Source organism: Pseudoliparis swirei, chromosome 18 (assembly GCF_029220125.1).
Source record: "Pseudoliparis swirei isolate HS2019 ecotype Mariana Trench chromosome 18, NWPU_hadal_v1, whole genome shotgun sequence".
NCBI lineage: Eukaryota > Metazoa > Chordata > Actinopteri > Perciformes > Liparidae > Pseudoliparis > Pseudoliparis swirei.
In genome coordinates, this window is record NC_079405.1 from 4,933,051 (window position 1) to 4,952,543 (window position 19,493).

General features: G+C 49.8%; 1 protein-coding gene across 4 annotated transcripts in view; it reads right to left on the reverse strand.

Moving 5' to 3' along the window:
* Nucleotides 1-19,493, reverse strand: part of ephb2b (eph receptor B2b) — a 131,661-nt gene that overhangs the window by 28,826 nt on the left and 83,342 nt on the right. For all 4 annotated transcript variants that reach the window (XM_056437268.1, XM_056437266.1, XM_056437267.1 and 1 more), the window contains exons 4-5: nt 11,834-11,989; nt 7,837-8,172 (exon numbers count right to left, since the gene is read on the reverse strand). In XM_056437268.1, coding sequence (XP_056293243.1) covers nt 7,837-8,172; nt 11,834-11,989 — 492 coding nt within the window. The remainder of the gene's footprint in view (nt 1-7,836; nt 8,173-11,833; nt 11,990-19,493) is intronic.

Here is a 19,493-nt window from a genome sequence, read left to right on the forward strand (position 1 = left end):
CAGCACGTACACACATGGACATGGGACACGCCCACATACACACATGCACCTAGGTGAAATAACTGTTTAGGGAAAACTGATTTTAATGCTGGCATACTAAACATTTGGTGTTACTTTGTAGATATTACAATACATTTGGCAATGATAGCAATGCTGTTGGACTTTAAAAGCAGTGTATATGGTTTGGCATGGGCATATTTTGAGTTCTGATATTGGGCTGGTTTTTGGGCTGGTTTTATTGGCCATTGGGCTGGTTTTGTCACACAGACCTGGCAACCCTGGCTGGGTCCTTCCTGTCTCTCTGACCTACACGGGCGCCCGCCATATGCGTCCTCCCTCGACGCCTTCCGTCACCGGGGCGGGCGGCGCCGGCGGTCCCGTCGCCTGACTCTCTGTCTCTCGACCTCTCGCGCTGAATTTAAAACTCGCGATATCTCGAGTTTGTCAACGTTGCTCGATTTGAAAAGCGTCCGCGTAAGATTCATCTTTCGCCGTAATTCTCTCGTTCCTCGTGCAACGAGAGAATGCACTTAAAAAACGGGGTTTTCGCAGTTATTTTTTTAAAATAAAACACATTCATTGCTTTCATGAAAGTTCCGTTACATAGAGTCGAATGAATTCGAGTGGCCCTGAATGAGATCACGGCAGATAACCACGCATTCATTCACTCGTCGGCGTCAGTCATGAGTTGTATTCAAATGAGTCATCGGGAACATTCTTTCGTCTGCCCCCTCCCCCGCGTTCATTACTATGAAATTGCCACACCGCATACACTCGACAAACGTATATTTCTATGGAGGACTTTAAATGACTTAAGTATGAATAAATAAATGTAATAAATAAATAAATACAGAAATCTAGAAATAGATTTATTGAATGATGCCTTGTTTAGGTATATCTTATATTGATTTATTCCTGTATTTATACATTTATTTAATCATTTATTTATTTATTCCTGTATTTATTTATTTATACATTTATTTAATCATTTATTTATTCCTGTATTTATTTATACATTTATTTATGTATTCCTGTATTTATTTATACATTTATTTAATCATTTATTTATTCCTGTATTCATTAATTTATTTATACATTTATTTATTTATTCCTGTATTTATTTATACATGTATTTAATCATTTATTCATACATTTATCTAAGCATTTATTTATTTATTCTTGTAAGGTCAACAGCGGAGGAGCCTCTAGCCGCAGTAGTTGGCCGGCTGGTGGAGTGGCACCGTTCTGGCAGCCCCACCTGGCTCCGCACCACGGCCCAGTGGAGCGGCAGAGACCCCCGGTAGCCTGGTTACACCGGTCCTGGGCAATTTGGACAGTAATTAAGTCATAACCCCCACCCCCCCCCATGCGACTTCGGCCCTCAGTCTGAGTAATGTGCTTCACCGTACCCCCTCCCCCCTGATAACAAACCAATCCGGTTCCCTCTGCTCCTCCCCGGCGTGGCTCACCTTGAGTTGATGAAACTAAACAAATACGTCCTCTGGAATCTAACACACCCGACCGCTGTGAAAGACGCAATACGGCGAGCGCGCGGGGAGAATATGGAGATCCCAATTCATCTATTGTGCAACAATTCTGAATTATCTCCCAGAATACCGCTGGGTTATCTCACCTCGGTGCCCTGTGAATAGATGATGGAGCTGCCAGTCCTCTTTACGAGTCGGCCATTATGTGTTTGTGTCTGTTTGATTTAAACAGTCATTATTTTTGCATCAATAAATCAAGTGTTTCTCAACTCTTTTGCCTTCATATGCACACGGATGACATTCAGAGATTTGCACGTAGCTTGTTCTAACTCTAACACACGTGTTTCGCTTCATCACTTCATTAAAATGATTTTTTTACGCAGAGATTAGCTCTCAGCAAAATATTTGCAAACCGTAAACGTTTCAGGTGGAACTGATAAACATGAAACCGACAGACGAAAGAAAAGCTGGCGTGCAAATTGGGACGTGAAAGAACATCTGAGTGGAAACTTGACGGACGCTGGTCGATGAAGTCGAGAACGACGACGTCGATCTTGACAATTTGAAATCAAATTTCCCCAATATGTGTCGAGACTGATAGCATTTAGTTATCAAGCTCCTCTTTTATGGAACCAGCTTCCAATTTCAGTCCGGGAGGCAGACACAGTCACCTCGTTTAAGAGTAGACTTAAGACCTTCCTCTTTGACAGAGCTTATAGTTAGGGCTGAATCAGGTTTGCCCTGGTCCAGCCCCTTGAGATGCTGCTATAGGCTTATAGCTGCCGGGGGACGTTTTAGGATGCACTGAGTACCTATCTCCTCTTTTTTCTCTCCTTAAGGATGAATGTTCATCTCTCAATCACATGTTACTAACTCTGCTTTCTCCCCGGAGTCCTTTTGACTTCACGTCTCATGGGGTCATCGGACCCTATGAGACGACATAGATCCTATCTGCCTGATGGATCATCGAGGTCTGGGTCGTGGAATTCCTGCTCATGACTACGCCACTGTCCTGTTGAGACTCCGCCCACTGTTGAGACTCCGCCCACTCCTCCTCCCCACCGCCATCTGCCTGATGGATCGTGGAGGTCTCCATCGTGGAATATGCCTACTATGAACTATTCATACACTCTGTCATATTCATTGAATGTATTTTAACTCTAAATCTGTCCTTCTGTACACATTACATCTATTGCATCTGTCCATCCTGGAGAGGGATCCTCCTCTGTTGCTCTCCTCCAGGTTTCTTCCCTTTTTTTCCCCCTGAAGGGTTATTTGGGAGTTTTTCCTGGTCCGATGTGAGGTTTTGGGGCAGGGATGTCTATGTGTACAGATTGTAAAGCACTCCGAGACAAATTTGTAATTTGTGAAATTGGGCTATACAAATAAACTGAATTGAATTATTATCCGTTTTTTAAATATCGTGGGTGGGAATTCTTTCATTTGTCCGAACCAGTTTTCATTGGCTAAAAAGAATCGTACATTTTAATGGTGCAATTTACAAAATCCTTGCTTCTTAACTGCTTAGTCGTCACTTATGCTGCGTTCGCAACAAAAGTTTTACTCGCCCGACAATTTGTGGTTTATTCGCATCATTCTCTTCATTTGCGCCTTAGAGGGGCGTGGCTTATCTATGTGGGCGTGGCTTATCTCTGTGGCTTTACTCCGCGGAAACAGTTATCATTTCCGTCATCCACCACGGGAGAACGAACCACCAGTTCTGCTTCGTACTCGCTGAGGACATCCCACAGACGTGGGAGCATCTAACGCCGCCCCCCCCCCCCCCCCCGTGTTCGGGTTCACAACATGAATATAATATATACATTTATCCATAACATCGCCCTGCTACAGTAGCAGCAGCCAGTTAGATTCAACACAGCTGGAGCATCTCAGCGCTGATCAACACTTTTGTTGTGAACTCAGCATGAGACCTCGAGGAGGACCTCACATACCACTTCTTTTGAGTGTGTGTGTGTGTGTGTTTGTGGCCTCTCCATCCAGCCGTGTGAAAGACGAAATGGCTCCTAATGAGAGTCAATTAGGACAGAATCACATGCTGCCGCTCACGTTTGATTCAGCGGGTATTTTCCCTTCTTGCACCCATAATGGAGGTACTGAAGGTCAGCCAAGGTCACAGGAATTGGGTTGAAAGTGGGGTGAACGTGGTTAGAAAGGCCGAACGTCTGCTCTCAGGTGATGAAGGCGGTACTTCAGGTTCTTCTTCTTCGGGCACAGAGAGGGAGGTACTCCAGACTCCAACATGTGACCTCACTCCTCGCCAGACAGGAAGTCACCTCGCCGGGTAGTTTCAAAGGCTGCAGAGTGATGTCGTGACTCCCCCCCCCCCCCCGTTGCAATGTTGTTGAAATACTTTCAATAGGATCATTCCTCAACGATCACCGTGACGCCGCTGAACATTTTTAATGTATCACGCTGCAAATGTACAGTGTGACCATACGCCCGACGTTTGTGACAGCGGTTTTAGTTAAACCGCTGTCTGACACACACACTCACACACACACACACACACACACACACACACACACACACACACACACACACACACACACACACACACACACACACACACACACCAGAAAGCACCAGATTTGCTCCCTGCGCTCATTAACTGTCACTCAAAGAGAAACGTAGTACAGACAGCTCAAAGCCAGGGGCTTACTGACTGACTTGTGACTCATTATTTAAAAAAAAGAAGCTCGGAGCGTCGTTTCAAGGCTTCTGCATATTCCGACACAACTTTTTTTTTTGGGGGGGAATTAGTCACATGCTTATAAAAACGCGTTCCAAGCGCCTCGTGGGCCCGCCGCCGGCCTTTGTGTGGCGTTACGGTGAGTAATCAAGCGGCGCACTTCTCCAAAGGCAATCACGTCCTTTTATTGCCGAGGAGGAACCGACGGCAACCGCCTACGGAGTGGGAGGAGAGGCCCCCGCGGGTGAGAGAGGGGGGTGGGGGGGTGGGTGGGTGGGTGGGTGCTTGATTGGGTACGGTGGCGAGTCAGAAGCTCCCGCTTTTAATGTACTAATGTATTCGTTCTCGACAGAGAGATTAACACAACAGAGGATATTTAAAATACTTCATTTTTGTGAAAGTATATTTTATTCACCCCCCCCCCCTCCCCGGGTGAATGAGGGCGGCCACAGAACCGCCTGAGGTAATCAGGGGTGACATGATGTTTATGTAACCTCCGAGCCTCACGAACCAGATGCAATTACGGGGCTCCTGGTGCTCCGTGACCCCCGAGCCCGGAGCCAACTGCGACCCCCGTCCCATGGGGCGAGGAGCCTGGGTGATGGAAGGGGGGGGGGGGCGCCAGAGTTGAGTTATTTTTCACAGCTACACTCTGACGGGAGTCCTCGCCGGCCTAATCCAAAGTGACGGGGCACTTCAGCGGAGAGGGCGCAGCCGAGCCCCCCCCCACCCCCACCCCCTACCCCTCTAATTTCCGCCAGGACTCCGAGGCGCGGGGGAAAGCCGGAGAAGCCAAAGGGGTTGGGGGTGGCAGACTTCTTGTGGCCCCGGCGAGAGAGCGCGCGGGGCAGGGGCCTCATTACAATGGCTAACTGCACTCACAGGCCCTCATTAAGCCGCCGCACCAGAGACTCACATCAAAACAGACAATAAAACAAGAAAAGAGAAACAGGGTTACCGTTGGAATAAAGGACTCCATTCTACAGCTCCAGCATTAGAGCTTTATGGCGGTTTAACACACACACACACACCCACACACACGCACACACACACACACACATACACACACACACAGATTTCCCTAAACGTTGAAGTCTGCAACAATGGGTCATTTTCAGTGTGGAAACCTCCTTAAATGTTGTCGTCCCACTTGTATCCCCCCCGTTTTTTCCCTCCCAGTGTGACTGCTGGTGTGCCGGCCTCCGGACATCTGGGCGCTCCGGAGGGAAGTCATGAGCGAGCGGGAGCGCCGTTAAACAGAACCCAAGATGTCCGCCGCAATAAAAGCCACAGTAACAGTTCCTCTAGGTAACTCAGAGGGGAATGGATGATGTGAGATGACACTTAGGGCTGGGACGCAAAGCCAGGGAAAAGATAACCCCACACACACACACACGCAGACTCACTCACACACAGACTAACAAACACACACACACACACACACACGCAGACTCACTCACACACACACACACACACAGACTCACTCACACACACACACACACACAGACTCACTCACACACACACACACACAGACTCACACACACACACACACAGACTCACTCACACACACACACACACACAGACTCACACACACACACACACACAGACTCACTCACACACACACACACACACACACACACACACACACAGACTCACTCACACACACACACACACACACACACACACACACAGACTCACACACACACACACACACACACACACAGACTCACTCACACACACACACACAGACTCACACACACACACACACACACACACACACACACACACAGACTCACTCACACACACACACACACACAGACTCACTCACACACACACACACACACACACACACAGACTCACACACACACACACACACAGACTCACACACACACACACACACACACACACACACAGACTCACTCACACACACACGCACAGACTCACTCACACACACACGCACAGACTCACTCACACACACACACACACACACAGACTCACACACACACACACACACACACACACACAGACTCACACACACACACACACACACAGACACACACACACAGACTCACACACACACAGACTCACTCACACACACACACACACACACAGACTCACACACACAGACACACACACACACACACAGACTCACACACACACACACACACACACACAGACTCACACACACACACACAGACTCACACACACACACACAGACTCACTCACACACACACACACACAGACTCACACACACACACAGACTCACACACACACACACACACACACACACACAGACTCACACACACAGACTCACACACACACACACACACACACACACAGACTCACACACACACAGACTCACTCACACACACACACACACACACACAGACTCACACACACACAGACTCACACACACACACACAGACTCACACACACACAGACTCACACACACAGACTCACACACACACAGACTCACTCACACACACACACACACACACAGACTCACACACACACACACAGACTCACACACACACACACACAGACTCACACACACACAGACTCACACACACACAGACTCACACACACACACACACACACAGACTCACACACACACACACAGACTCACTCACACACACACACACACAGACTCACACACACACACACACACACACAGACTCACACACACACAGACTCACTCACACACACACACACACACACACACACAGACTCACACACACACACACACAGACTCACACACACACACACCCGCCCCATTCATCAGCGCTTGGGGAAGAAAAGCTTTTGATTCGCCAAATGATGCGTTTCATACAGACAATTAAAGCGCAAAATCAACGCCGCCACCGCAGCCGCCGCCGCAGTGGAAGGAATGCAAAGCTCCGGAAGAATTTTATCCGAGGAGATTTTTGGTTTTTCGGAGTTACATTTCTTGAAAGGTCCCGCAGATTTAAAAAAAGAAAAGAAAAGAAGCCGGCCGGTCACCTGCTTTTCATTAAGGCCTCGGGAAACCAACTCGGGAGCGCCGGCTTTCTTTGAAGTGGCGTTTATTTCACGAGCCGGCCCGCGCACGGTGCGCATGTAGCTAACGCGGAGCGCATGTAGCTAACGTGGAGCGCATGTAGCTAACGCGGAGCGCATGTAGCTAACGCGGAGCGCGTGTAGCTAACGCAGAGCGCGCGGGGGCCGCGGCGCTGCTGTACAATCAAGGAGGTGGCTGAGGACGGAGCTCGTAATCACACATGGAGGAAGAAAAAAAAAAAAAACATGCTGATGAGGTCACGCTGTTAAGACCAGCGGGCCATCACATTCTGCCTGTCACATCATCAACGGCCCCCGCCCCCCCAGTTTAGAGCCCCGCCCCCCCAGTTTAGAGCCCCCCTCCATCTGCATACATCACCAGTACGGGGACCCGATTTAGCGGAGGTCGATGCGCCGTGCTCGAGTGTGATGAAGAGGCGCTGAGCGGGCCCGTTAGAGGCAGAGGAGCAGCACATGAATAGATACAGGGGGGTGGAGGTGTGTGTGTGTGTGTGTGTGGGGGGGGGGGGGGGGGGGGTGACCACATGGGGGAATATAAAGTGCAGGAGAAAAAGAAAGAAAAAGCCAGATGGGCCCACTTACCAGCCTGGTTGGTGGTGATGTTGACGGAGGCGTACTGGGGGGAGTAGGGGCTCTGGTCCGACACGCCGTTGACGGCCTGCACCTCGAAGGTGTACTGCGTGTGGGCCAGCAGGTCGCTGATGTAGACGCGGGGCTCCGTCAGGCCCAGCTGACGGGGCAGGAACTGCACGTTGTCGCCGCAGCGCGTGCAGCCGCCGCGGCCGCCGCCGCAGCTCTTGCAGATGATGTTGAAGACGACGTCCTCGCGGCCCCCCGAGTCCCGGGGGCGCGACCACTCCAGCATCACGGAGGTCTCGTTCACGCTGGAGATGACGGTCTGCGGCGCCGACGGCACGGCTGGAGGAAAGAGACGCAAGAGACGCTCGGTTAACGCTCGGTGGGTTAAGGCTCGGTGGGTTAAGGCTTGGTGGGTTAAGGCTCGGTGGGTTAAGGCTCGGTGGTTTAAGGCTCGGTGGTTTAAGGCTCGGTGGGTTAAGGCTCGGTGGTTTAAGGCTCGGTGGTTTAAGGCTCGGTGGGTTAAGGCTCGGGGGTTTAAGGCTCGGTGGTTTAAGGCTCGGTGGGTTAAGGCTCGGTGGTTTAAGGCTCGGTGGTTTAAGGCTCGGTGGGTTAAGGCTCGGTGGGTTAAGGCTCGGGGGTTTAAGGCTCGGTGGGTTAAGGCTCGGTGGGTTAAGGCTCGGTGGGTTAAGGCTCGGTGGTTTAAGGCTCGGGGGTTTAAGGCTCGGTGGTTTAAGGCTCGGTGGTTTAAGGCTCGGAGGTTTAAGACTCGGTGGTTTAAGGCTCGGTGGTTTAAGGCTCGGGGGTTTAAGGCTCGGTGGTTTAAGGCTCGGTGGTTTAAGGCTCGGGGGTTTAAGGCTCGGTGGTTTAAGACTCGGTGGTTTAAGGCTCGGGGGTTTAAGGCTCGGTGGGTTAAGGCTCGGTGGTTTAAGACTCGGTGGTTTAAGGCTCGGTGGGTTAAGGCTCGGTGGGTTAAGGCTCGGTGGGTTAAGGCTCGGTGGTTTAAGGCTCGGTGGTTTAAGGCTCGGTGGTTTACGGCTCGGGGGTTTAAGGCTCGGTGGTTTAAGACTCGGTGGTTTAAGGCTCGGTGGTTTAAGGCTCGGTGGTTTAAGGCTCGGTGGTTTAAGACTCGGGGGTTTAAGGCTCGGGGGTTTAAGGCTCGGGGGTTTAAGGCTCGGGGGTTTAAGGCTCGGTGGTTTAAGGCTCGGGGGTTTAAGGCTCGGGGGTTTAAGGCTCGGGGACACTTTGGGGGAGTGAGCTCAATAAGTCAAACGGTCCCCTGCAGAGTGATGATCAGACGGTGACTTTGTGAAAGAGTCACTTGTAAAGTTCGACATTTATGAACACCTTTTATAATTTAGATCTAGCATCTTTCTGACGGTCATGTTTTATGGGGCATCTTCTGGTTTGGTGTGTTCCTTGTCGTGTGTTTCGTGTCTGTTCTGTCTATTGTTGTCTGTGTGACTTGTTGGTATTTTTGGGATTAATAAAGTGTTCCAATCTAATCTAAAATTAGAAATCCAGATTCAGGATGCTTTGGAACGTCTCAGTGGACAAAAGGAACAACAGCAGTGATTAAGAGTTGACATGGGGTCTTTATCTGGTGAGCGTACAACGCATGAAACTACATTCCCTCGCATTGTTCACATTGAATGATGGCCGCCGTGCTGCGTACTTAATGTGTGGGTGGGGGGGCATAATTGCCAGATCTCCTAAAATTACACAGGTGAAGATAAAATTCCCACGCTCACTAAAGGTTCTCGTCTGAGCGGACCGGCGTCCACTTCTTTTTGGCGAGTGTTTTCTTAACGTCTATTCTCGACAGTTTTCTCACGGATAGTCGGGTCGAGTTACCGCGGGGCGGAGAGAGAGAGACAGAGAGATATAGAGTTAGAGAGTGAGTGAGAGAGAGAGAGAGAGTGAGTAAGAGTGTGAGAGAGAGAGTGAGAGAGATATAGAGATAGACAGAGCGAGAGAGAGATAGAGTGGCAGAGAGAGTTTGAGAGAGATGGAGAGATGGATAGAGTAATATATAGAGATATAGATAGAGAGAGACAGAGATAGAGAGACGGATAGAGTAATATACTGTATAGAGAGATAGATAGCGGGAGAGAGATAGAGAGAGACAGAGAGATAAGGCGAGAGAGATAGAGCGAGAGAGCTGGAGAGAGAGAGAGAGAAAGAGAGCTGGAGAGAGAGAGATAGAGCGAGAGAGCTGGAGAGAGAGCTGGAGAGAGAGAGAGAGAGAGAGAGGCCTCCAGCCTCTGGTGGGTGAGTGACAGGCCAAACAAACAAACACTGAGACGTGTTTATCTTCTACAGCCATGTGCGCCTTAATTGTGAAAGTCGTCGCCCCTTCCAGGACTAATGGGATAACCCCCCCCCCTCCGCCCACAACAACATCCTCATGTGAATCGATCACTTCTCATTGAACCTCCTCTTAATTGGCGAGCAATTAGCGGATCTCCGGCGCTCTGGAAGGAAGCCGTGCTGGAGAGCCCCTCTTGGTGTCTCTCCGACATGGAAACATACCTCCTCCTTGGCATCTCCTTCCTGGGGAGCAGGACTCATACCCCCCCCCCCCCCCACTAGCTGGCGGGCTCCGATGGGCCCATTCCCTTGCTTTAATCAGGCCCGGGCCCCGCTGCGCCTAATACGAGTGACGTGACGCCGCTGCTTTCTCATTCACAACAGCTGCTCGACTCCCAGAGCCGGCTTATGCAAATCTCCTTTGTTGGAGACCATCAAATCTCTTCCCTCCTCTCTTCCCTTTCAACAGGCAGAGGGGCAGGAAAAAAACACCCCCCAAACGTTGAAAGGAGCTTTTTTTATTTGTTCACTCCCCCCCCCCTTTTTATTTTAGTAAGACCGCACTCTATGCACCGATGCTCTTGTCCTCCTCACATACACACATCCCCTCTTCATCCCTCTCAAATTGCCTCTCCTTCATTACTTTCCCTCATGCTTCAGCCCCTCACTCACTTTTCTTGTTTTGCTTTGGTCTACCCTTTCTCTCCCTTTCTCTCCTCTCTCTCTCTCTCTCTCTCTCTCTCTCTCTCTCTCTCTCTCTCTGAACCTCGGTGTCAGCCTCAAATTCAAATTCAATTCAAACAGCTTCATCGGCATGACAAGAGAGAGTCTCGCCAGGGCTCTTTTCTGCCCCCCTCTCACGGAACAACGCGCCCCGGCCCAGTAACCTCTAGTCGGGGTCGTGGGGGGGGGGGGGGGGTGGGTGGGTCTGTGTGATGTTGTGCGTCGGGGTCACATGTGTGGACAGACACACTGTGGTCCACGTCGTGTGAGGGACGGCGCTGACAGGGCTTCTCTGTCTGCAGTTACACAGACGGCCCGCTGTCCTTTGATCCCCGGGGGCCTCGTCTGCTCGCGGGTGTCCAAAAATGTGCATGTGCCAAAAAAAATATGAATAAAAAAGTGTATTTAAAAGACTCTGTGTCTGTGTACTTTGTGTGTTTTCTTATATATACAATACCGTTCAAAAGCACTGTTTTTTCAATAAAGATAACATTAATCAAAAATACACTCTATACATTGTTAATGTGGTAAATGACTATTCTAGGTGGAAACGTCTGGTTTCTCATGAAATATCTCCATAGGTGTATAGAGGCCCATTTCCATCAACTATCACTCCAGTGTTCTAATGGTACATTGTGTTTGCTAATCGCCTTAGAAGACTAATGTCTGATTAGAAAACCCTTGTGCAATTATGTTAGCACAGCTGAAAACAGTTATGCTGGTGATATAAGCTATACAACTGGCCTTCCTTTGAGCTTGAGGTTTGAAGAACAAAATTAATACTTCAAATATAAATCATTATTTCTAACCTTGTCAATGTCTTGACTATATTTTCTATTCAATTTTCAATTCATTTGATAAATAAAAGTGAGTTTTCATGGAAGACACAAAATTGTCTGGATGACCCCAAACTTTTGAACGGTAGTGTATATATATATATTGTTGTTGTTGTTGTTGTTGCTGTACGTACTGGTGCACGGCATCTGGAGCGGGTCCGTGTCCGTGCGGTAGAACCCGTTGCGGCAGACGCAGTTCATGGCGCCTTCGTTGGTGGTGCGGCTGTTGATGGGGCACTGCATGCACGGCTCGTCCTTCTGGGTCGGCTTGAAGAAGCCCGACGGGCAGGCTGGAGAGAGAGAGAGAGGGCGCACCGGGGGTCAGGGGTCATACACGTGTTGACCGATGATTTACAGGACTTCACACCACATTTCCTTCTTTTTTTTATCTCGGTGTAAACATGAAAAAGTGATAAAATGTCGTATTTAAACTAACAATGAGGATTCCAAAGCACACAGTATGTAACCTTAAATGACTCACATGAATGAGAGACAATAGTTTCGATTAAAAGAATAAACATTTATGTCTTTTACGTTAAGGTGCGAGTACGAGAGAGCGTATGCCGGCTTATACTTTGAGCGTCATTCTTTTAAAAGCATATTAATGATTTAAAACTCAGCGTATGAAAATAACAAGTTTACATGACTTTTTCAAAACTTTGAGGATTTTCCAGGCCTGGAAGTAACCATTTACAAACTCTGTGACTTTTCCAGGTTTTCCATGACCGTACAAACCCTGCGTGTGAGAAATTTGTTGTATTTTGTAGAATTTTTTTCAAAAAGCACAGCGGATGTATGTTAAAGTCGTCGTGTGATCTCCAACTTCTGTTGTATTTAAAGGGCACATCAGCCCAGAGAATGAGGGGAAATAAACCCCACGGTGTTGCATGTGAAAGAACACATAGACAGGAAATAACATCAATATGACAAAAAGGGTTCATTATTAAATGTTTTAAACAGATACTGTATGATCTCACTGTGGAGATTTAATGGGAAAGCATCAACCGGCCTCCTGAATGTGAGGCGGGAGATGACTTCAGAGAAGTGGAGCTCAGTGGGCGGAGACTTATCCGAAGGGGGAGTGGCTAAGTAACGAGCCGACGTGAAGGTGCTGTGTGAGGGCGTGAGGCACTGTGAGGTCAACAAACAAGTAATTCAGAGTATGACTGCAGCACCAATCAATGTAAAGGTATGAATGATTCAACTGCTGGTTTTTTTGTGGAGGATTTGGAGGAAATAGTGGAGGCGTCTCTAAAGTCATGGTTTATTGAGGAGCGCTCCAAAAGCCCCAAAACACACACCGATCTGCCTCTTCCATCGTCTGTCCATGAACTAATAAATGACTCGCTCGTGAGAAATTAAAAAAGCGAGAGCCGCCCGACGTCTCTCGAGGCGACTCTCTCTCTTCAGTCGGCTCTGAATTATTCACCGAGCTCGTCGCGCCCGAGGAGTCTCCGTGTGCGTTCTGTTAAGAGCCCTCAAAGAAACCCGGGAGGGAGGCGGCATTCATGGTGGAGACGCCATTCAACTCTGCCCTTGCGTCTGCCCGCGGGTGAACCTGTTTGTTGCCATGAGCATCCATTGCGTGGATAAAAAAAAACTAGCGTAGCTGCCTGTGACCCCCCCCCCCCCCCCATCTTCTCCTGAGTCACACACCGCCGATACATTCACTGCCAACCAAAAAAAAGTAAATGTTTTTCAGCATTTGCACCTGCACCAGCTTTCATTTTATTTATATATATATATATATATATATTATTCTATCTCGGGCCAAAGCTGCTCTGGTTTTGCTCGAGGTACCGCCCCCCCCCACACACACACACCTTCCCCCCCACAGATGAAAGACAAAAAACAGAGGTGTTGAGACAGAGGTGGTGGAAGTACAAGTAACAAGAAAGATTCACACTCGGGACACACTGCATACCTAAAAATACCCCCTCCCCCCCCCACACACACCTCCAGGTCTTTTGGCTGCTGTTATTCTTTAAAAACAGTGAAAAAAAACCCAAGAATGTACTGAGGAAACAAAATGATGCAGCTTTTCCACGAAGGTATTCGTGCTCGTCCGACTACTTTAATATTATAGCGTATTAAGTGTAACGCTGAATATTTCCTGAAACAAATTTAGAAGATTATTTTCACTGATTGCGGGAACAGTCCCTAAAACCGTCCTCATGACCGCAGTGTTCGACATCGTAAAGCAATAAAAATACAGACACTATTTCACTCGGGCAATTACGAGGTGACTGTAGCATCTGGAATATGGAAACATCTGCAGCTGCAACTCCCATTTAAAAGGAGGTCAGATCACAAAGCAGAATTAATCCAGCTCCAATCCCGATGTTTACATTAGACCGACACATCACTTGTAGCCGGAGACCCTACGGGTCAGGGATTAATGGTCCCCCCCCCCCCCCTAACCCTCCCTGTGTAACTCAAAGCACATGACTCAGCTCCATCACCTTCTGAATCTGATCTGGCCATTACAAATGATTTGTTCTCTTTTTTTAAAGAAAGCAATGAGCTGATACGTTTCTGCAGTTTAGTGAATTCTATTCGTCTCGCTGTGTTTCTGTCCGGTGGCTCGACGTGATTGGCCGAACCCTTTCTTCCTTGGGAGTGGGCGTGGCTTCACAAATACAGTTTGGTGCAGGAGAGACTGGTTTCATTAAATGCACATTACGTCAAATACATCTTTGACGTGTCCCCATCTTTCAGGGACACTGTCTGCCTCTGACTTCTATACGAGCAACAGAAAAGGTGTGGGCGGGGATCTTTTGTTATCTTTTGAAGGTTTCTTCCAATTTTTCTCCCCTAAAAGTTTTTTTACAAATATTTCGTGGGAGTTTTTCCTCAGAAAGATGTGAGTTCCTGGGACGAGGATGTCGTATACAGGCTGTAAAGCCCACTGAGGCACATTTGTGATATCAAGCTATACAAAATAAGCTGAATTGAATTGAGCTTCTCTCTCCTGTGACATCACACTGAACCTCTTCTGAGTTTTGGACATTTGAGAACGACATCTTGAGCTTTGGGACAATTTTCACAATTTTCCGACATTTCAGAAAGATCGAAACAACGAATCGGCAGAAAGAAAAAGTAAAGTATTCCTTAAGATCACCTCGAGGTCTCAGCTTTGACATGTTTTCCTTCTGCCATGATTAATGGGGATGGGGGGGGGGGAGGAAACCCACTCTGGCTCTGGGAAGGAGGCCCGGGCAACGGAGATGTGGGGAGTGGGGGGACCACCGAGGTCTACGGTGAGGAGGAAAGCATGAAGAGGGAGCGAGGGGAGGGGAAGGAGAGGAGAGAGGAGAGAGAGAGGAGAGAGAAGATAGGAGAGAGGAGAGAGAGAGGAGAGAGGAGAGGGGAGAGAGGAGATAGGAGAGAGGAGAGGAGAGAGGAGAGGGAGAGAGAGAGGAGAGAGAGGAGAGAGGAGAGAGGAGAGAGGAGAGAGGAGAGGAGAGAGAGGGAGAGGAGAGGAGAGGAGAGGGGAGAGAGAGAGAGGAGAGAGGAGATAGGAGAGAGAGAGAGGAGAGAGAAGATAGGAGAGGAGATAGGAGAGAGAGAGGAGAGGAGAGAGGAGAAAGGAGAGAGAGGAGAGGGAGAGGAGAGAGAGAGAGAGGAGAGAGAGAGAGGAGAGAGGAGAGGGGAGAGAGAGAGGAGAGGGGAGAGAGAGAGGAGAGGGGAGAGAGGAGAGGAGAGAGAGAGAGAGGAGAGAGGAGAGGAGAGAGGAGAGGAGGAGAGGAGAGGAGGAGAGGAGAGGAGAGAGGAGAGAGGAGGAGAGAGGAGATGGAGAGAGAGGAGAGGAGGAGGAGGGAGGGAGAGAGAGAGGAGAGAGAGTGAGGAGGGAGAGAGAGGAGAGGGAGGAGAGGAGAGAGCAGAGGAGAGGACACAGGAGAGGAGAGAGAGAGGAGAGGAGAGAGGAGAGGAGAGAGGAGAGGAGAGAGAGGAGAGAGGAGAGAGGAGAGAGAGGAGGAGAGAGGAGAGGAGAGGAGAGGAGAGAGGAGAGAGAGAGGAGAGAGGAGAGAGAGGAGGAGAGGAGAGAGGAGAGAGAGGAGAGAGAGAGGAGAGGAGAGAGGAGAGAGGAGAGGAGAGAGGAGAGGAGAGAGGAGAGAGGAGAGAGGAGAGAGGAGAGAAGAGAGGAGAGAGGAGAGGAGAGGAGAGAGAGGAGAGGAGATAGGAGAGAGGAGATAGGAGAGGAGAGAGGAGAGAGGAGAGGGGAACAAAGAGACAAGAGGCAGCGTACGACGTCATGACGATGACTTTTCAAATCCTGGAAGTTTAAAACAAAGATATTTCGTCAAAGCCATCGAGTTCAACGGGACACGATGCGTCTCGGCACGCCGCCAACGCCAACACCATCATTATTATTTTGTGTGTGTGTGGGGGGGGGGGATGAAATATTTGGGGAATTTCCACTTGACAGATTTTTGAAGAGTTGCAACGCGTCTCGTCTGGCGGCGGATGTGGAGCGAGAGAGCGGTGATTAAAAAACAGATCACAGCTTCACCCCCCCCCCCCCCCCCCCAGACTGCCGAGCCGTTTGATCACCGTCGTGGTCGCGTTGCTGAGGGCTGTTACTCTGTTACTCTGTTGCTCTGTTATTCTGGGATGTTTCCTCCAACGTCTCAACATCCTTCTGGCAAGAAGAGTTAATTAGGGCGAGAATATTCATCGACAACTCCTCTGTTGTTCCGGCTTCCCAGACTTCAAAAAAATTTGGAAAAAAACCACACACACTCACACGCACACGCACACACGCTGCTATTAATAACATTAATGTCGAGGGGCGAGCGTGCGGCTCGGTCCCTGGGGGCCGACATCCGGGATTCTGGAACCGCGACAAAACAACGAAGACGCGTCGATAAGTCGAGACGAGAGAGAAGAGTCGAAGGTCTCCTTCAAAGTGACTCCAGAGACACTGAGGGGCGTGGCCTAACTCCCACATCTCACGTTCTGAAGAAAACAAAATGACAAGAGCGAGTCGTACGCGACTTTAATGAAACGCAGACTCTCACCGTCCGTTCCCAAAGCCCCGGCTGCTGGTGTCTGTCCGATGGTTACGACTTTTAATAATATACAGTGGCATAAAAGCTTTAATTAGAGGTTTAACTCGACGCACTGAATAAAAATAGTGGCGAGCGAGAGAGAGAGAGCGAGCGAGGGGCGAGTCGCGGCGCTCAGCTTTTACAGCCGGTACTTTGCCGGTTGTTTCAAAGGTTTCCTGAATGTTACTGCCGGAGAGATTTATAGCACGTTGAAGACGAGACCTGCAGCTAAAAAAGCCCACCTGAAACCTGCGGAGCGAGTGTGTGTGTGTGTGTGTGTGTGTGTGTGTGTGTGTGTGAGTGTGTGTGTGAGTGTGTGTGTGTGTGTGTGTGTGATGAAAGAGGCAGAGAAACAGAAAGAGAGAAGCAGGGACTGTTTTAGTTTTCCCCCGGTGGCGATGCCGATGTGAGGCCGGCTCACTGGAAACTCTCCCAGTGACTCTAGCTCCTCCGGTGGGGGGGGGCGATCACAAACCGGACAATCGGCTGTCCGATGCCCGAGGCCACGCCTACTGAGGGAAAAGGGGGAGGAAAAAAATACCCAGTGTCCTCTCCCCCCCCCCCCCCCCCAAAAAAAGACCCAACACTCATCCAGCCTCTTTCACCCACCATCTGCATCCCCAGCGCCCGACAGAGACGCTTTGTCCAGCAGCGACCACAAGCCCCGTCCCCCTCTTCATCCCCTCGTCCCACTCTTCATCCCCTCGTCCCCCTCTTCATCCCCTCGTCCCCCTCTTCTTCCCCTTGTCCCCTGTCCCCCCCTTCATGATCAAACCCGCCCTCCCCCCACAACGATTAAATGAATACATCATTAAAGGAGAGCCGAGGGAGACAAAGGTGTGTGTGTGTGTGCGTGTGTGTGAGTGTGGTGTGAAAGAGAAAAGGCTGGAGGGGTAAAAAAAAAAAAAAAAGTGCTATGTTTTGTGAGCACAGCAGGAAAAAGTGCTGAAAGCGGTGAAAACGGGCAGCGTCACAGGGCTCGTGTGTGTGTGTGTGTGTGTGTGTGTGTGTGTGTGTGTGTGTGTGTGTGTGTGTGTGTGTGTGTGTGACCGGAGGCCGCTGCAGCGTACGAGTCGGGGCCTCTAGTTGCTTTTCGGTGCCGCCCGTTAAAGAACTATTTATACCGGCCGCCGCGGGGACGGAGCAGAGGCGATCGCGAATTCTTTCTTTTCCTCTGAGCGGGGGTGGGGTGGGTGGGGGAGGGGGGGGGAGTAATCAGATTGAGACGACCTGTTAGATTTCTGTCGTTACCTCCCGGTCGCATCCGAGTGGAGCGCGACCTTGTGAAGCGGTCACGGCCGCACGTCAACCAGGAGGAGAGGTTAAGCCCCTCCCCCCCCCCCCCCCGCTCGCACTGTTTGCAGTTCAGGGTCCTCGCAATTCAATTAGGGCCGCGGTCCTCCTCACCGTCTAATTCAATCAGGCGTTGTGTGAACGCTATTAGACAACTGCCATTTGCTTCACCCCACACACACACACACACACACACACAGGCACACACACACACACACAGGCACACAAATGAGATATTAATTTCTCCCTCTAGGTTTCACGTCTGGTGCAATTACCAGGTCTGGGACTCGGACTCCTCCTGCGCCGTCGGCCGGGGGACGGTGCCAGCGAGCGCCGATGACCTCCGAGGTGTAAATCAGCTCAAGGTCAAGGAGCGCACGGGGGTCATTCAAACGGGTTCTTCTCCAGGAAGTGTTCTACATTTATAACAGAGACGGGTTAAAGTCTGAGGGCCTCACCAGACCACTTTAATGAGTAACAGAGAGCACACACACACACACACACACACACACAAGAAGGACACGGGCACTTTCCCGCTCTAACCCAATGAAAGGAGGAAACATTGAAGTCATTTTAATGATTAGGTTCCATTCTTTGCTCCATTAACTTTAGTGGCAAAGACTTGAGACTTCAAGCTGGGATGAAGGCCCAAAGTCAACACGGGAGGACCCCCCCCCCCACACACACACACACAGGCTCACCGATCCAGACCTCTACTAGCATTCACACAAACCTGTGTGTGTGTGTGTGTGTACAGTAGGGACTGTGTGTGTTGTCGTTTCTCCTCGTTGCTCTGAGCTGCTTCTCGTCTCACAGCTCGGATCCCCAAATCCGCCCCCAGCCGGCTCCTCTGGGACAGATTAGGAGCCAAAGTGAGCAGCAGATTAGCCCCGAAATGTGGGGCACCTGGGAAATGAGGAATCAGGGGGGGCTCAGGGTGCTCGAGGGGGGGGGGGGGGGTCAGGGTCCTCAGCAAACACACCAACGAGACGCCGTGCCACACACACGTCACACACACTCCGAGAGCTCATATAATTCCACCGGCCAGAGGACGAGTCCAGCTCGTACAGCCCGGTGCTTAACCTCACACACACACACACACACACACACACACACACACACACACACACACACTCACACACACACACACACACGAGCCGTCCCCAGCTTTTGGTATTCACAAGGACAAAAAGTAGCGGAGCACTTTCCAGAATGTCAGGAGCAGCTCCGAACACTCTGCGCTCCGTGAGTCACGTCACATACTTTTATTTATTTGTTATATTGTTCACAGTAGAAATATACGTAATGCTGAGGTGCTAAAAAAAAGGTGATTGTACAAATATACGGGTTAAATGGATGCGTGTTCCTTCTGGGGGAAAACACTACTTTATTCTTTAATTTATTTATAACACTTCCTGCTTTTAAATATGAAAAGAAAGAAACTCTGCTT